At 33.6% G+C, this 16,759-nt stretch overlaps 1 protein-coding gene and 1 long non-coding RNA gene across 4 annotated transcripts; one reads left to right on the top strand and one right to left on the bottom strand.

Annotated features, from left to right (window-relative positions):
* Positions 1 to 5,196: 5,196 nt before the first annotated feature.
* Positions 5,197 to 11,543, bottom strand: LOC149716457 (uncharacterized). 2 transcript variants are annotated; one of them, XM_089849134.1, is made up of 9 exons: positions 11,496 to 11,543; positions 11,049 to 11,134; positions 10,579 to 10,958; positions 10,305 to 10,507; positions 9,688 to 9,794; positions 9,490 to 9,595; positions 8,410 to 8,668; positions 8,012 to 8,295; positions 5,197 to 5,755 (listed from the first exon to the last, which is right to left on the bottom strand). In XM_089849134.1, the coding sequence occupies exons 4-9, from the start codon at positions 10,350 to 10,352 to the stop codon at positions 5,732 to 5,734; spliced, it is 828 nt and encodes a 275-aa protein (XP_089705260.1). In that variant the 5' UTR covers positions 10,353 to 10,507; positions 10,579 to 10,958; positions 11,049 to 11,134; positions 11,496 to 11,543; the 3' UTR covers positions 5,197 to 5,731. The 2 variants fall into 2 exon arrangements, with proteins under 2 accessions (XP_089705260.1, XP_089705257.1); XM_089849131.1 differs by lacking the exon at positions 5,197 to 5,755 and having other exon boundaries at positions 6,668 to 8,295.
* Positions 11,308 to 16,548, top strand: LOC149716456 (uncharacterized). Of its 2 annotated transcripts, XR_016371541.1 has the most exons (5): positions 11,308 to 11,402; positions 11,659 to 11,832; positions 12,415 to 12,563; positions 12,627 to 13,717; positions 13,787 to 16,548. It is a non-coding gene; the product is annotated as an uncharacterized LOC149716456 (long non-coding RNA). The 2 variants fall into 2 exon arrangements; XR_016371539.1 differs by having other exon boundaries at positions 12,627 to 16,548.
* The last annotated feature ends 211 nt before the right edge of the window (positions 16,549 to 16,759 follow it).

The following is a 16,759-nucleotide window of genomic DNA, read 5'->3' as shown; positions in this document are numbered from 1 at the left end:
TCAAAAGTTCACATTTCATAGTCTTTTTACCAAAAAATAAAATTAAAACGGAAATTAGCTATGATTGAAGGATTTGGCCATGAGTCGGAGGAAATATGTTTCTTTTACGGTTTCACTGGTTCGAGTCTTCTGAAATATTAGTGAGAAATATATTGAAGGGCTTTAAATTATCGTGCAAAGGTTCTGAATTTTAAAACTAATCGTTTTTATCAAAATTCATTGAAACCTTGTTTGTACTTATCACAGTAACAGACATTTTTTAGGAAAAGAACCATTATTTTTAAAACTTTGCGCGATAACTTGCATCGCCATATTGACGGGCATGGTAAAAGCTGACGGCTTTGAATTTTCAATTGATAGTCGGAGATACACGCTCAAAGAAATATATCTTTGAAATGGCTTCCAAAGCCCGAGCAGCCAGCGTCCCGGTGTCGCGTGATCCAGGAGGTTATGTATAGAGTGACTAGTCTTTTAGTGTTAATCGGTTAGTCGCACTAGTGCTTAATTTTTAAACCGCATACTAGAGATATATATTATGTTTAACCAGAAAAAACTATCAATGAACAAGTTTCATACTTATTTTTGGTAATTTATTTTCTTCTTTTACATGTTATTGTTATGACTAGCGTAATTTTAATTTATAGTTGTCAAACCCTTGTATTAATTTTTTTAAGACCTCGTTGACATTGTCTGTTTTCTCGCTTAATTTTTAATAAATAGTACAAAGTTTTTAAATTTCTTGTATAGACACGATTTTAATACTAATCCACCCTAATCCCGATGAGTATACCAAGGCTTATAGCACGATTTTAATTGCACAATCTGAGACAAAATTGTGCGTCGTATTCTTCCCGGTAGGAACTTTTAAGTTATTTTCTAATATGCATCATCTTGAACCAGACTTTTCAGTTAAAAATCTTCACAGAAAAAAAAGTGTTTAGAAACTAAACACTTGCCTAAACACGGCAATGCAACAGATATTTTATCATGTTTAAAAACACTCATGTTTGAGTAAGAATGGTGTTTAGGTTTGCGACACCTTATGTTTAGGTTCAAAATGTGTTGATCGCTTGTCATATCTAGTATTTAAACATGTTTAAGGTGGTATATGTCAAGTTATTATATTATAATGCTTAGTAACAAGACGTGTTTACACGATTATATGCCTAGTTGTACAACATGTTTTCAGGATTACATGTTTAGGTTTTAAACATGACTAAAAGTTTATAAGCTTAGTTTTAAAGATATTTGCAGGTTTATCTTGAAATATTTTGAATGGTGTTACGACGTGCGTCGGTGTAAATACATTGGTTGAAAAAATTCCTGCGAAATAAGATACATAGTTTTCAGAAATACCCGTGCCGCTTCTAATGCGTAAACAGACAATTTCCATTGAACTTCAAATAAGCTTTATTTAAACACTTCAGTAGCATTGCGCCGAATCCCATTCGACCGTAAAACCCTCACTTTGGCGGAGATACGACGCTGTCCAATGGGACAATCCCATTGCTCCGAAAAACCCGCACTTTGGGTTTTCCCGATGGAATGTTAATTAAATTAACTTATAACAATTCAGGGCCTACGTAAAATGAACACTGGATCCAAACATTTTCTAAATTATTATTTTATAACTAAGGATTATAAGAACGAAATAGTAATAAATCAGCAAAATATGACATAATTAAACCAATTGCTAATATTGATTTATTTTTTTATGTTAAATTCCGCCCCAAAGAGGAAGAGACGTACTTCTATAACCAAGCCAAACCAAACCTAACCGAACAGTAACGTTTTGGAATAGGCATATTATTTGAGAAGTAAATGAAGATAAACATCAATATTTTGGAAAATGTGTAACAATGCTAAATGATTTATAAAATATTACTAACCTAACCTAAAAAAAAAACAGTTTTTTTGGACGAAAGTGTTTTTGTTCAATGCTTAACCCGACTCCAATTTTCACTTTTTCTGTATACTATTATGTTATATATTTAGAAAACACGGTCTTGAAAACTTCCCGAGGTCGTTTTTTATTATCATCTTGTTTCATAGTTGTCAAATAGTGGCACTTCCAAGGCAGTACGAATGTATTGAAAACGCTAGGACTTTTGAGGTCTCTTAATTCGACAAATAGCGCCGTTTGAATTATAAATATCAAACCCGCGGTTGGGCTAAATTCATTAGAAACTTCGGCGGAATTCTGTCTAATGGAATTCTGCGCAATGGGAATATACCTATTTAAACAAATCTAGCCGACCTGTTGGAAATGTTGTTCTATTATTAAAGCCAAGAAAGCTTATTTATTCTTCATGTCGAACCATCACTTTAAACATATATTTTGCTCAAAATTTGAGTAAAGGAAGTCCTTTTCTCAATAGAAAATGAAAGTCATTGTGGCTTACATTATTAATATAGCCACAAGGTGTTAGATTATTCACCTTGTGGTAAAATATACCTCCACGTTTTGTTTTCCTTAAATATAATTCTTCATAAAATAAAGATTTAAAAAATTGAAACCATATACCAACGTATTAAAACATGTTACATTAAATAACACCTGGCAAGCGTTGATGTTTAGCTTAGTATTAAGGTTATTCGATGTTTACCTCTTAAACGTGATAAAATAATAAGTGTTTCTATTTGGAACACATTTTAAGGATCCTTAGAGAGACAGAGATGTAATTAGACATCAACATTGAAGCAATAAACATTACTTCACACCAATGTTTAACTTTATAACATGTTCAGATGTTGCAAACCTAAACACCTTTTTTTCTGTGTACCTGACAAAATCGAGTTTAAAATGCTAAATATTCCACACGAAAATTTTCCTTCGAAACCTGAGAAAATGGTCCAATTTCAGGTCTAGAAATCTTCACTGTCATTTAGGCAGGGAAATGCATGTCTAATTTTAATGAAAGATGTCCTTTTGTATGTGTTATAGTTAAAATTGGAAAAATTTTGTGTTTGCGGTGTTATTAAACATGAAAGTGATGTTAACAGAGAGAAGAGGAGGATTCTATTGCCTTGGTCTACACGCTACTTCTAATCAACATTTTAATGAGTTTCCAACGGATTTGGGTGTCGTATTTTCCTTGCGACTCCGCCCATTCGAGAACATCGGCGCCACAAGACAAAGTAGGTGTACTATTCTGAGAGATCTTGGCAGCTACTAGAGGAAATGTTCCATATTTGCTCTTATGTTTACTTATGCCCAGAACCTTTTCAAAGATAAAGTTTAATTATAGTCATTACCCATTTTACTGATTGTCCCCTCGAATTACCTTTAGCAATGCTAAAATGATCAAACGCATAACGCTCATTTATAACACTATGTTAGCTTTATCTAAACCCACATTTAAATTAACCGCCAAAACATTCCAGTCAAACATAACATAGAAGGCGATAGCTACCGAACGAGAACGAAACACATGAGGAGCGCGGTAGGAATCGGGGAAAATCGTTATCTATTTAGTTAGCACATAAATTAAAAGAAAATAAATATAAAAACCCCAAACATACAAATTCATAAGTATCCGACCCCACAGATTAAAAGGTACCCCACCCCACATCACCCCGACATTTTAGAGATACAATTTAAAGATAAACACTCGAGAATTCTACTAAGTCTCTATGGCTCAGAGGTAGAATGTCTGTCTACTGCGTGAACCAACCGGGTTCGATTCCCGGATGCGGTCTGAAAAAATTTTAATTAAAATTAAATCTCTAACCGAGCCCAGCTACCCCTATGGGTGGGTTGTGGTAATATAAAGTCCCTTTTAAGCTAACAAGGCTCCCAAGAGGACCATTACAATTTTTGCGCCACATCTCGTATATTTTAGTGAACTCGAAACCTGGCATTTTCCAAAATATATTTAAAATTATTTTCCAAATTACTATTTAAAATATTATTTTTTCATATTATTTAAAATATTATTTTTTCATATTATTTAAAATATTATTTTTTCATATTATTTAAAATATTATTTTTTCATATTATTTAAAATATTATTTTTTCATATTATTTAAAATATTATTTTTCATATTATTTAAAATAAATAATTTATATAATATTTTGTATATGAATTAAATAGCTTAACCTAAATTTCAAGGTAGGCTCGAACGCACGAGCCTCGGTTTTAAAACAATCCACGAGGAAAAAAAATGTCGAGCGATTTACCACTAGGCTACGACTAGCTCTGCGATTTCCCTTCTGTTTGCGTAGTGTATACATATTCTAAAGCTAGAGTTGACTGACAGCTGAGGGTGAAAATTAAGGTGGGGTTTTCGACGCTGTCCAATAAGCGGTGTGACGAAGACGAAACGAAGGAGGAGTTAAACTTCACCCCATTATTTTAACGCCATCTAGCGATGGGCGCAAAAATAAAAAATAACGATAACGAAAGCGAAAACTCCGGCCACAACTACTAATACTACTACTACTAATACTACTACTACTACTACTACTACTACGGCTCGGGTCAACCTTTAAAAAAAACATTACAAATACGTCGAAAAAAAGGAAGTATTCTTCTTATTAAGTTTTTCAGACCTTTGAGATAGTATTCGGGTTAGTTTAGGTTTAGGTGGTTTCAGCAACCGACTATCGGCATTTATTGTTACGAAGAAGAAAACAAATAAAAAATACTCAGAAATACCAGAGTGAAATAATACACAGAAATCTCCATTTGACGTTTCGCAAATTACGGCAATTATACACGTAAGTGGAATATCAAATAACATATCGAAAGCAATTGGTTTCTAATAATATTAAAAAGTTGATGTACATCAAAAATTGTTCGACCTAGTTGTTTTAAATTATGATTTGAATTTTATGAACATTTCCTACTTAGTTTGCGCGTTCAATTGAGCGTGTATGGGTCCTTTAAAATTTGGTTTATTATGTTAAGTGACATTGGTTATCAATAATAAATTGGGATAAATTAATATGTTATATGGTCTTCGAAACTACCACAAACAACGCGAAGTTAAGTTTCATTCAATTGAAAAGATCCAAATTAAAAAAAATGAGTAAAAATCATTATTATTTCCATTTCTTGAAATATTTATAATATATCATTTTAAATTTTATAAATATAAATTATTAATTATTAATTTATATTTCAAAACGACCATTTTTAGTCAACTAAAATTGAAAAAAAATCAATCGACGTTTAATCTATTGATTGATTTTCAATGGATTACCACGCTGCATGTACTATGAAAAACACTCCAGTATTATCATTGCGAGTCAAATACAAAATGAAAAATATGGATGTTAAGATGTTTCTAATGTCTCCAGGAAATGCAAGTAATTATTTTATTATTTTTCAAGTTTATGCATTTAAGAAGCTTTTGATTGATTATATTGAATAATGGTTTGCTTAATAATACTAATAGATAAGCCGGTTATTTAATCAAATTTCGAGGCAGACAAACGTGAATAACAACTTAAGTGCAATCGCAATTTTACTGCGAATCATTAATATATTGTCAAAATTGACTTTGGTGCGTAGTCCACTTTTAATGAATTAAATTTAACTTCTTCAAATTAGATAAAATCTCACAAATGGCGATAAAAGTGGCGATTGAAATTCCGTAAAAGTAGATGGTGAATACGGGACTGAGAAACCCAAGAGACATCGGAGACGTCTCTTGCAGTTGATTGATCTCCGTCAAAAACAATTCCCGAGATTTAAAGGTGTCCCAGTTTTCTCGTGGAGTTACTTGACTAGTCTCCAAAAACATTAGTGTTCTGAGTAAAAGAAAATAAAGTAATAATTTAGCATCTAAACAAGTAGTAGTGCTTAGTGTGGACATCCCTTCATAGACATAGCTTAATTTATTGCATTTATTTGAACTGTAAAGACACGTTTGCGTGTAAACAAGAATGCATGGCCTGTGCGAGTCCTCGATAAGCAACTTTCGACAGGCTCGACAAGTTTTCGAGCCGTGGGAAAAAGCTCGGGACCAAGGCTTATGGTTATCTAGCTTCAATATGTGGGCGGTGAGACTTTAGATTTGATTAAAGGTCAGAAATAACCATCTAACATAATCTGCTGAATATTAAGACGCTGCAGTTATACGCGAAATAGAAAATAATTGCGATTTTTATTGGTAAGGTTCGTATCCTTTTTGTAAGCCCACATTTGATTGGTATAAGTTTTGCTCCAATTTTTGGGTATAGAAAAATACGCTTGGATTCTTTTATCAATGTGATTATCAATACACGTAAGAACACTAAGGACTGTACTTAGATAAAGGAACAAAGGAAGAGCTAAAATTGAAAGTCCCGCCATAAAAAATGGAGCCTCGATAAAAGCTCGAAACCAGATTTTGAACATGCAACTAAAGACTCGAAGCTCGATAAAAAACTCGAGGCACGGCTTCAAGCTCGATAACCAAAAAGAACAAGGCTCGCACAGCCCTATTTCTCCTGTTACTCCATGTTCTGAGCGACAAGGATTGAAGGAATACAACATACTTCGGCAATCCTATGCTATGGGTGCCGACTACTCCTTGTCTACCGGAGTAAATCTCATTTTCCTATCCCAGATTATTTACATCTCAAAAGCCAAGAAGTCCTGACCTCTTCGCCTCAACCAAATTGATTTAAAACCTTCGAATATTATTCCTGGTGTAAATAAATTTTGGTCGTATACATTTACATAACTTCCGTAATAGTAAACCTTTTAATGTAGATAATTATTTATAGTCTAACAAATGAGTGATTATTAGAATTCAAATTAACAATATCTGAATATTTTATGCCGTGATAATTTTCCGCAACTCTTAATTTGAATATAAATAATGAGGTATCCTAAAGTGCATTCTCCCACTCTCATCTTTGGTTTTTTAATTTTGAAATTCTGGGCTCTTTATTGATTGTGTAATATTATGTGAAACGTCAATACGTTTGCACGTAAGGAAGAAAACGCTTATATGTTATATTTTGACAACATCATGTACATTATACTTACAAATAGTTGATATTTTCAAGTATGTCTCGAGGGACGCGTTTGTTTATGAAATAATGATAATATCTTTGTTCGTAAGATTCTTTTCCAATGTAAATTTTGCTTCTTGATTTCACCAAGTTGGTTTGAACTTGATATATTAACTCTGTCAGAAAATATTTCTTATCTTGAAAAAGCGCAGATGTGCCACGGAGAAAAATGTCTTTAAGTATATAAGGCGAAATTGTAAAATTGTAAATAAAACCATTTTGATCAATCTTTTTCTGAAGTTTGGCGCTAAAAGACGAGTTTCTCTGAATTGTTGAAAAATAATATTATAGTTTTTAGTTTAGATGGTTGAAGGATGAAAGTCGTTTCGTAATACTCGCTAGTATGAGGGGAAAAGGGGCGGGTGACTTACTAACTCGTCACAGCGCTTGCAATCATGTACATATACAGTGTGGAAAAGATCAGACTAACACCTTCCTTTGTGGACAACCCCCAATACTGCCAACGGATGACGTCATTTTATAAAATTATACAGGGTGTAACTAAATCATTGGAATTCATGTTTTATTTTATGCAAATGGCAAGGTACAACAGGAATATTAGAGAATACGCCTGAATGCAAAAAATTGATATAAAGCTCAGTCCTACGGTTAGTCCTAGAACTTAGGTCTCAAATTACAATCTCTAATCTGTTTCGTAAACACATCAACGTAAATGTTCGATGTGTCTACCATTGCGGTACAAGCATAAACTCAAGACGTAGGAAGTACGAGTAAATGTCTTCATTCATTTTCTCATCGAGAAGAACGGTCCGATAACTCTGTTTCTAAGAATGTCCACCCAAAATTTCACCTTCCATTGCAATTGATGGTATTGATGTCGTAAGCAGAGAGATTTTATACTTCACCACCGCTTATTTTTGAGTTATTGACTTATAGACTCTCCTCAAATAACCACTTTCCCAAGTGTGGTCCTGGGAGGCTGAAAACGCACACCCATAGCTCCACCGAAAGTATTACGATTAATATGAAAATGGAGGGCGTTACCTTCATCGACAAGTGAACAGGCAAATTTTCCAGTATCATTAAAGTAATGTCTTTCTGCTCGGAAATATCGTCAATGGTATTTATGTATTTTGTGTTTGTTAAGAGCAGTTCTGATTTCAAAGCACCCGAAAAGCATCTGATCAACACCGTACACCCGAGCAACCATCCGCACAGCAAGAGCCTTGGTGATTTCGAATTGAAGTACTCGAAACTGTTTTCTAAGAAATCCGATAAATATTGCCAAACATACTGATTGAAGCTAATCGTTAAAGCAGGTATCCATCCTAGAAAAAGTGCATTCAATGTGAAATAACTTTATTTGAGAAACCTAAAAATAGCTGACTCTTTAATTAAAAAGTCAACTTTTCACGTTTCGTCTTTTAAGCACGCGTATATACCTCTTTCAGTTCTGTAACCTTTTGCTAATGATAAGGATGTAGCCAATGATGATACCATAGACATGAAGAGCAATGCCGTTACGATCAGGCACCACGTGGGCGTATCTAAACCATTCACGGATAAACGTGTGTCGTGTTTATTCACTGTTTTGAGGCACGTTGCAATGCGATTATCACCCATTAAGATGCTTGGAGAAACGTGATAAAGAAAAACGGCTTCCGGTGCTCCTGAATAACTTAAGACACCCATATCAATAACCTGTAAACATTAATACAAACGTAAAAAAAAGGAAGAGCTAGAAAACCGGGATGTTTTTGAAAGGGTGTTAAAATGGGTTCACGGGTAGTTGAGCGGTTTTCAAAAGAGCGTTTTGGAATAAAGCGGTTCCCAAAACAGCGGTTTGCAAAACCGCGTACAAGCAAAACCGCGGTTTCTGTTTCCGCGTTTCTCAATACAGCGCTATTTCCCAAAACAGCGGTTGCCGTTTCCGCCCAAACTGTGATTGATAGGGAGGGAAATCTCTATTATATTATGTATATAGGACAAAGAACAATATTATGCAAAAAGGAGTAATGTTATATCGGAAGTAAATATAAAATATAATTTTTTGGAAAAGACATATTATTTTGGGAAGTTAATGAAGATAAACAACAATATTTTGGAAAAGGCGTACTTTCGTACGCTCAAGATATAAACGCTGTAATCAAAATGCGCTAAAACGAGAAATGGCTATAATGGCAAACGCGTTTATGAAAAAACCGTTTTGGACAATGCTGTTTTGATAACACGCCCAATCGATAACATACCGTTAAAATGTGCTATATTATGTGTGACGTAGTTTTTGGACGGTCCGTTACGTAAAAAAAAATATGCGTGTCTCAAATTCGCCTTTATTGAAAATTATTTATAGGTAAGGGATGGTTGAATCAATGTATGGTGATGGTATGATTATATTTTGTAACCTTAAACGGAATGAACACATTGCCTTTAATCGTCATGCATGAGTTCACTCGAGGCGTTATATTACGATGTGAGTGAATAAATGATCAAAAATGTTTTAAATATTTTGATGAACTAGCCTTTTCCTTTATTGCGGTGGCAAACATGTGAGCAAACACATTACTGTGATAACCGTGGAACTTCAAAAGAGTTTCCGAGACGTTAAATCCTGGTATGTATTTTAATCTAATAAAAAAAGCAGAAATGTTCAATTCGTAAATTGTTTTTGATTATATCAGCTACACCAAACCATATAATTTCACTATTAAAATACTTACGATACGTTTTGAATGTTGTTAAGAATATAAGCCGGCAGAAAATTCGCAAACGGGTGCCTGTGATTAATAACTCCTTTTATTATATCTCGTCCAAAATCATCGGATTCCTGTACGTATTTAAGTCATGAACATTGTAGGGATTATTCACATTAGTGAAGATATCTCGAGGGATCGGACGTTTTCGAAAAATTTTAGTCCAATTTGATTTCTTCGGATTTTGTTTCATTTGTTGGATTTCATCGGATTTTTTTTTTGATTTCGTCGGATTTTGTTTGATTTCAGATTTCAGAACTCTATAAAATCCAATAGATTTCCTCGGATTTTGAGATTTTCCCGTGATTTCGTCGGATTTTGTGATTTCTTTGGATTTTGGATTTCGTGAATTTTGTAATTTATTTCACGATTTCTTAACTGATTTTGTGATTTCTATGTTGATTTCGTGATTTCTTTCTTGATTTTTTGACTTCGTTGCTGATTTCGCATTTTTTATTTGATTTCGAAATAAGCATTGATTTTGGATTTCTTAAGTTGGATTTCACGGGTAACGTACGGGATTTCATGAACGACTGACCCCTCGAGATATCTTTAATCAAGAACGGGGTATTTTTCATACTTACGTATGATGTTCCAAACTTAAATTCTCGTGTGTGATTTCCTTCAGACATCTTGCCTTTATGCAACAATGCTCTAAGCACCAACTGAATTTCAGAGTGATACAAGTTAAACTACTAAATTTCTAAAAATTTAAGATATGGTCTTAATATTGTAACGAAATTTTTTTGTCCGGACTCCATCAAAATCTTTTTTCGAATGTAAAGACCTGTGGTAATTTTGAGATATATTACAGTTTTCGTACAAATATCATTCGGAATAATTTACCGCAATACATACATCCATTTAAATGAGTATTTTTGAAAAGGACAAATTGCGGCCGCGTTCACACTCGACACTTAAAAACAGTTTTAGAAAGGTTTAAATTGTAACCTTAAAGTGTTAACCATGTAGATCTTTCAAGAGAAAATGTTCATTCTTATTTGTAGTTGTTTTTTTTTAAATAAAAGGAATGAACATTTTCAAGCGTAGGTTCTATATGGCTAACAGTTAAAGGTTACATTTCGACCTTCCTAAAGTTGTTCAAAACGGTTTCAAAATTTCTAGTGTAAACGTGACTGAAGTGTGTTATTTGAAAAGTTTATTATCCTAAACTCATCAGTATTCTGTTTGCTTTGGCCTCGTCAAATCCTCCCCTCGAATGACTTTCATTTCATAGACTAATTGTAAATATGAAATGGTAGAACTTATGTTAAACAAATAAAAGAGTTTTGTCGCACGTTTTCCCCGATATTGGTGTATACCATCACCTTATTTGCCTAAAATAATTGATATTGTAGAACATCCAGTTTTCTATTATCCTATGTTCTGAGACTTTAGCTCTATGAACCTTTTTCTGAAATATCCATATAATAATGAGTGCTGGAAATGCTCTCTTGTCATGTTCTCTTCGTGCTTAGTCTATGACAACACCGTGAATCGATACAACACGCTTTTAAGCATTATCAACTCGAAGAGACTTTAAACTCATTGCGACGTTAAAAATCTCCATATCGTTCTATTAAAGGACTTTGATACAATTTGTGCAAAATATGTCTAGCATTTTTGAAGCATATATTGCGTTTGCAAGGCAGACAGAGCGCTACTAAAAGGCTTATATATGTGTAAGTTTACTGAAAATATGATTTTCATATTAAAAATATTTAAAAAATATTTTAAAGATATTAAATTAATCTTGATTAATAAATTGATTTTACCTGACTAAATCGAGTCTAAAATGCTAAATATTCCACACGAAATTTTTCCATCGAAACTAATTTTAAAGAAAGATGTCCTTTTGTATGTGTTAGTCCTTGGTTAGAGTTAAAATTGGGAATATTGTGTTTTCTCTGTTAATAAACATGAAAGTGATGTTAACAGAGAGAAGAGGAGGATCCTATTGCCTTGGTTGTCACGCTTCGTCTAATCAACATTTTAATGAGTTTCCAACGGATTGGGCTGTCGTATTTTCCCTGGGACTCCGCTCATTCGAGAACATCGGCACCACAAGACAACTTGGGTGTACTATTCTGAGAGATCGTGGCAGTGCTGGGGGTAACGTTGCCTATTTGGACTCATGTTGTTTTTCTCATTTTATTATATCAAAATAATAAACCTATAACCCTACTTCAAGGTTAAATGTTATGGGAGACCATATCTCTGTATAACTAGATATTGTAGGCTTTTCGTCGAGGGGTCGGAAGTTTTTGAAAAGTGTACGGGACTTTGAAATCCAATTTGATTTCTTCGGATTTCGTTTGATTTCAAAGTTCGATAAAATCTGATGAATTTCGTCTGATTTTGAGATTTTTCTCGTGAAATCGTCGAATATTTTTATTTTTTTATTTTTGTATTCGTGAAATTTGGTATGGATTTCGTGATTTTTTTTCACTGATTTTGTGATTTCTTAACTGATTTTGTGATTTCGTTACTGATTTTGGATTTTTATGGGATATCGAAATCAGCAAAAATACGTTTGGTATTTGTTCAGATTTCGGATTTCTTTTCGGATAGCGTACGGGATTTCGTGAATGACCGACCCCTCGTCATAAACACATATAAAAAAACTATTTAAAGACCGTGGCCGTTCCTTTTTTATTTCTATTTTTTTACTAAGCAAACAATCTACCTTTATAGATCCAGCGTTCATGGGCTGAAGAAGTCACGACCCGCTGACGTCAAGAAAGACTTCCTAGAGAGGAGCTCGAGATTTCTAACATTGTTAGGAAAGGGGGAAAAATTTAACCCCCTATCCATGGAGTTAGGAGTTCTTACCCAGCAGAGACGTACGCTATACCAGCTATTGTAGTTGTTTACTTCCTTAGCTAATTTAATGGACTTCTGATTAGATACAAGAAACTATCACATCGAAAAAGATACTTCAAAATTCAAAGCATCATTAAGGATTAATCAAAACGCGTCTTGGATTTAACCAAGACCTACAAAGTATCGATAAGAACAAGGTTAATCACTTGACTGAATGCGCAGATATTGAAACTTTTTTTTTAATTAAAACTTACATGCTTAAGAAAGTATGTTCCATCACCCTATTCCATTGAATAAACTTACTTTACTGGTAGTAAATTTTTTCCCTCTCAATAATTTGAAAAATTTACTTATCTCGGGTTTTCGAGCACAATTCCATTCCCCGAAAACATTTTATAACTACATTTATTATCACTTTTAAGAGAGTACGTGTATGACATTGTGTCGTTAATAGGTTGCTAACATATCCCCGTTTATGCCCTGAACGCTCCATAGTGAAACCTTTTGTTAATTTTAGTGCAAATTTCAACAATGGCAGCACATTCAACATGGACGTTATGATTTTTACTCTTGGTTAAACTGACTTATGTTAATAGACCACTTCGACATGGGAAGACACGGGGGTAAAACTTTGCCTTCCATCTCGCTCGAGTGAGTCGAGTCGATGGAAAGATCATAAATAGAGCAGAGACGGCGAGGGGTCAACCCCCCCCCCCTCCCATATGTCCCGATACTAAGGATTGACATCTCTTTTTTACGTAAAAAGGGTCTATAGCAACGGTACGACAGACAATGTTCAAACGGTTCTGCCATGGCGTTTCTATGGTTCGCAAGCAGTAGGGGCGTGCATGATATTCGTAATTTTTTGATTTTCTTTGTTGTAATTGTTAACTTAAGCGTGGTCGTAGCCTGAAATTTATGACTTGGTTATTTTGAAAAATAGCCTGCGTTCACCAAGTCGCGTGATCTACGACGCTGTGGCTCGACTCTGCTACTTAGTCTGTATATCTTCAGGAACAAGGATAATGCATTAACGGTTTTTAAAGGAATATGGGATTTTTAAACTTGTCGCTGCGAATCTTCCTATAGTAAATGTTGTATTTCTAGTAGCCCCAGAGACTTCTGGTAGCACTCTTTATGCATTTGGTAGAACAGTTTTATAGAAATTGAAATGGTAGAAGATATTTATAAAATAAGATTTGTTCGAATATTTAAACTTCAATTTGGTCGAATTATTTCGTAGTTGTCCTATTTCAAGGCGAGGAATGCTCTCAAAAACAATTACTATTTGCTGACGAATACCTTAAAAAGTGATTCACACAGAATTCTCGAGCAGCTTAACGCGTAATTGAGTGGGCTATTGCCTTGGTGACGAGGCCAGCGAAAGACAAGGCATGAGAATGGCACAAGGCGTACTTCTATCAAGGGGGGTATACAACTATACATCCTCCTTGTTCGTATCGGGCGCAGCAGAAGCTAAAGCAGACTACCCCCTAATCGTTTTTTCATTGTTACGTGTAGTTACTAGTTATGAGGTATTTTTCCACACGAAAACTCTTAAAAGTGATAATAAATGTAGTTATAAAATGTTTTCGGGGAATGGAATTGTGCTCGAAAACCCGAGATAAGTAAATTTTTCAAATTATTGAGAGGGAAAAAATTTACTACCAGTAAAGTAAGTTTATTCAATGGAATAGGGTGATGGAACATACTTTCTTAAGCATGTAAGTTTTAATTAAAAAAAAAGTTTCAATATCTGCGCATTCAGTCAAGTGATTAACCTTGTTCTTATCGATACTTTGTAGGTCTTGGTTAAATCCAAGACGCGTTTTGATTAATATCTGTTACTTCGGTCTTAATTTTTATTAATTTTGCGTACATGCGGTGGTGATTAATTTATTTCAGTGCTCATTCCCGCTAGCTGCAGAAAAGGAAATAGTTTGTCATTCAATAGACTGAGAGTTATTAGCTAAGGGGACGTCACATCAATATTTTTAGTCTTAATTTAAGCTGATGAAATTCGTAGATATACGAGGGTGTGATGTCATGACAAAGATTTTAGTTCGACTATTTCTGATGAACCCAGACCAGAATATACCAGTTGCTTTCACGTTAATTTTGAACCCCATTTCCAATGTCATTGTGTCAACAAGATCTTATTCAGAACGGATATTTCTCTTAACCTTTACACGAGATTCAACATATAGATTACCATCTTTTGTGATTAACTTTAACCTAATTTAAGAAACTAAAATAGTAATTTTTTTTGTTAAAAGTGGCATTAAATAAGACAACTAGCAATAATTTGGCAATATTTCAGGGGAAAAGAAATACAATTTTGTAGTGTTTTGGAAAAGCTGGCAATATCATAATAATTATAATATAATATAAATATAACGCGTCTTAAAAAGATTTTCTCTTCCGTATAGTGTGGTAGTTTGGCATATTTTATTTTTCGCTCTGTCCTTAAGTACAATTTTAATTGGATTTAGCCATTGGGATAGATGATAAATGATTAGCCACCATACTAGGGTAGTCTGGCAATGGAACTGTGCTTAGATTTATCATTGAATATAGGAAATACCAGGACCAACAAATTATTTACTAGTATTTATGAAACTAATGGTAACTATTTTACCTTTGATAAATAAAGTGAAATGAGAGTTACAGTAGTTTATTGATGACAAAAGTTAGGGTTAATAGTATTATTTATTTTATATAATAGTTAAAATATAAATTGTAATTTTTTAAAGTTATGGCTGTTCAGTAATTACTTAAAAGTCATTAAAACAATAAATTGCTTTAAGAATATTTTTGTTAAACCTTTTTTTCAAAGTTAAAACACGTATGATTATTATTTTATTGGAATGTGCTAAAGATTTATTTTAAAAACACATTTGGTTTGATAATTGCTACATTTATTTATAGGACGCAATTTGGAATTGAATTTCCCTGGTTGTTATTTGTATTCATTATAATTATTTTCCAGTAAATAAAAATTTTGTTTTTCACGTTTAAAGCTAATAGTTGCGTATTTTTTAAAGGGTTTCATTCGTAACTTTATAAGGAAAAATTATTTTGGACACCAGAAAGGCTTTTGAGAATAATTAGTGATAGCGTCCTAACTGTCAAAAAATAGACCTTAACAGGGAAAAGCTAGGAATAACTATAATTAATTTTAACTGAATCTAAAATGTAAGTTTCACTATGAATACATGAGAGGGATTAAAAAAATGTTCAAAGAGAGTCATACGTGAAGGTTGGATTTAAAAAGTGTGAAAAGTTCAACATTAACGTTAGAGCACCAATAATCATTTTGTTAATCTCTCAAGTGAATAATTCAATGATGAAAAAATATTTATACACATGTAATCCTAGGACTGTAAAATTGAGAATATATAATAGCCAGAAAAATAGTAAGCATGGGTTTTAATGTTAAATTATTTTAGGTATAAAAAAGGGAAGGGGGAGTTTGTTAAAATACTGCTAATATACTTAAAGATGCTTTTTAAAAAGGGTAGTGATTTGTTGGTGTAGAATCTGCAGTTTAGCTCAGAGAGTTAATGAAGCGCCTTGTATTTCGTTAGTGACATCTTCAATCCAGTTGATTTATTTTTTTTCTATATTTAATACTATTGAACTAAGATGGCGTTAGTGGTTAATGTCATTAATTGGTAGCTTTTTTTACTGGTTCCATCGCGCTTGGTTTTGTTTTATTGATGTAGAGTCTGCAGTTTAGTTCACAGTTAATGAGGAGCCTTGTGTTTCACTATTGAACTAAGATGGCGTTAGTGGTTAATTTCATTAATCGGTAGCTTTTTTACTAGCTCCATCGCGCGTGATTTTGTTATGTTAATGTAGAATCTGCAATTTAGTTCAGAGAGTTAATGATGTGCCTTGTGTTTGGTAGCGACATCTCCAGTCCATTTTATTTTGTTTTGATATTTATTACTTTTGAACTCAAATAGCATTACTGCTTAACGTCATTAATTGGCAGCTTTATTTTACTAATTCCATCGAGCTTGTTTTGTTTGGCAAACGTCCGTAAAATAACGTTCATAAGGCGTTTCGATGGAAATTTAAATTGAAGTCCAAGGTGATTAGGCGGTTAATCACAGTTGGGTTTTTTAGAGTTACGAGTGAAGTACTTGAGGTTTAATCGGGTGGTGAAGGAGGGGGGATTTGGGGTATTTCACCACCCGCGGACACGGGGTAG

Source organism: Phalangium opilio, unplaced genomic scaffold, assembly GCF_054372755.1.
Source record: "Phalangium opilio isolate 3A_F unplaced genomic scaffold, DU_Popi_V2 ptg000009l_1, whole genome shotgun sequence".
Classification (NCBI taxonomy): Eukaryota; Metazoa; Arthropoda; class Arachnida; order Opiliones; family Phalangiidae; genus Phalangium; species Phalangium opilio.
This window is presented reverse-complemented; position numbering and strand designations above follow the sequence as displayed.

Bases quoted from the DNA above. Each gene is read 5' to 3' on its own strand.
- LOC149716457 (XM_089849131.1), bottom strand. From the start codon at position 10,352: ATGTCTGAAGGAAATCACACACGAGAATTTAAGTTTGGAACATCATAC. The intron at 8,669-9,489 runs GCTAGTTCATCA...TAATGTTTACAG, and splicing joins CCACCGCAATAAAGGAAAAG to GTTATTGATATGGGTGTCTT. The intron at 8,296-8,409 runs GTATATACGCGT...CACTTTTTCTAG, and splicing joins AGGTTACAGAACTGAAAGAG to GATGGATACCTGCTTTAACG.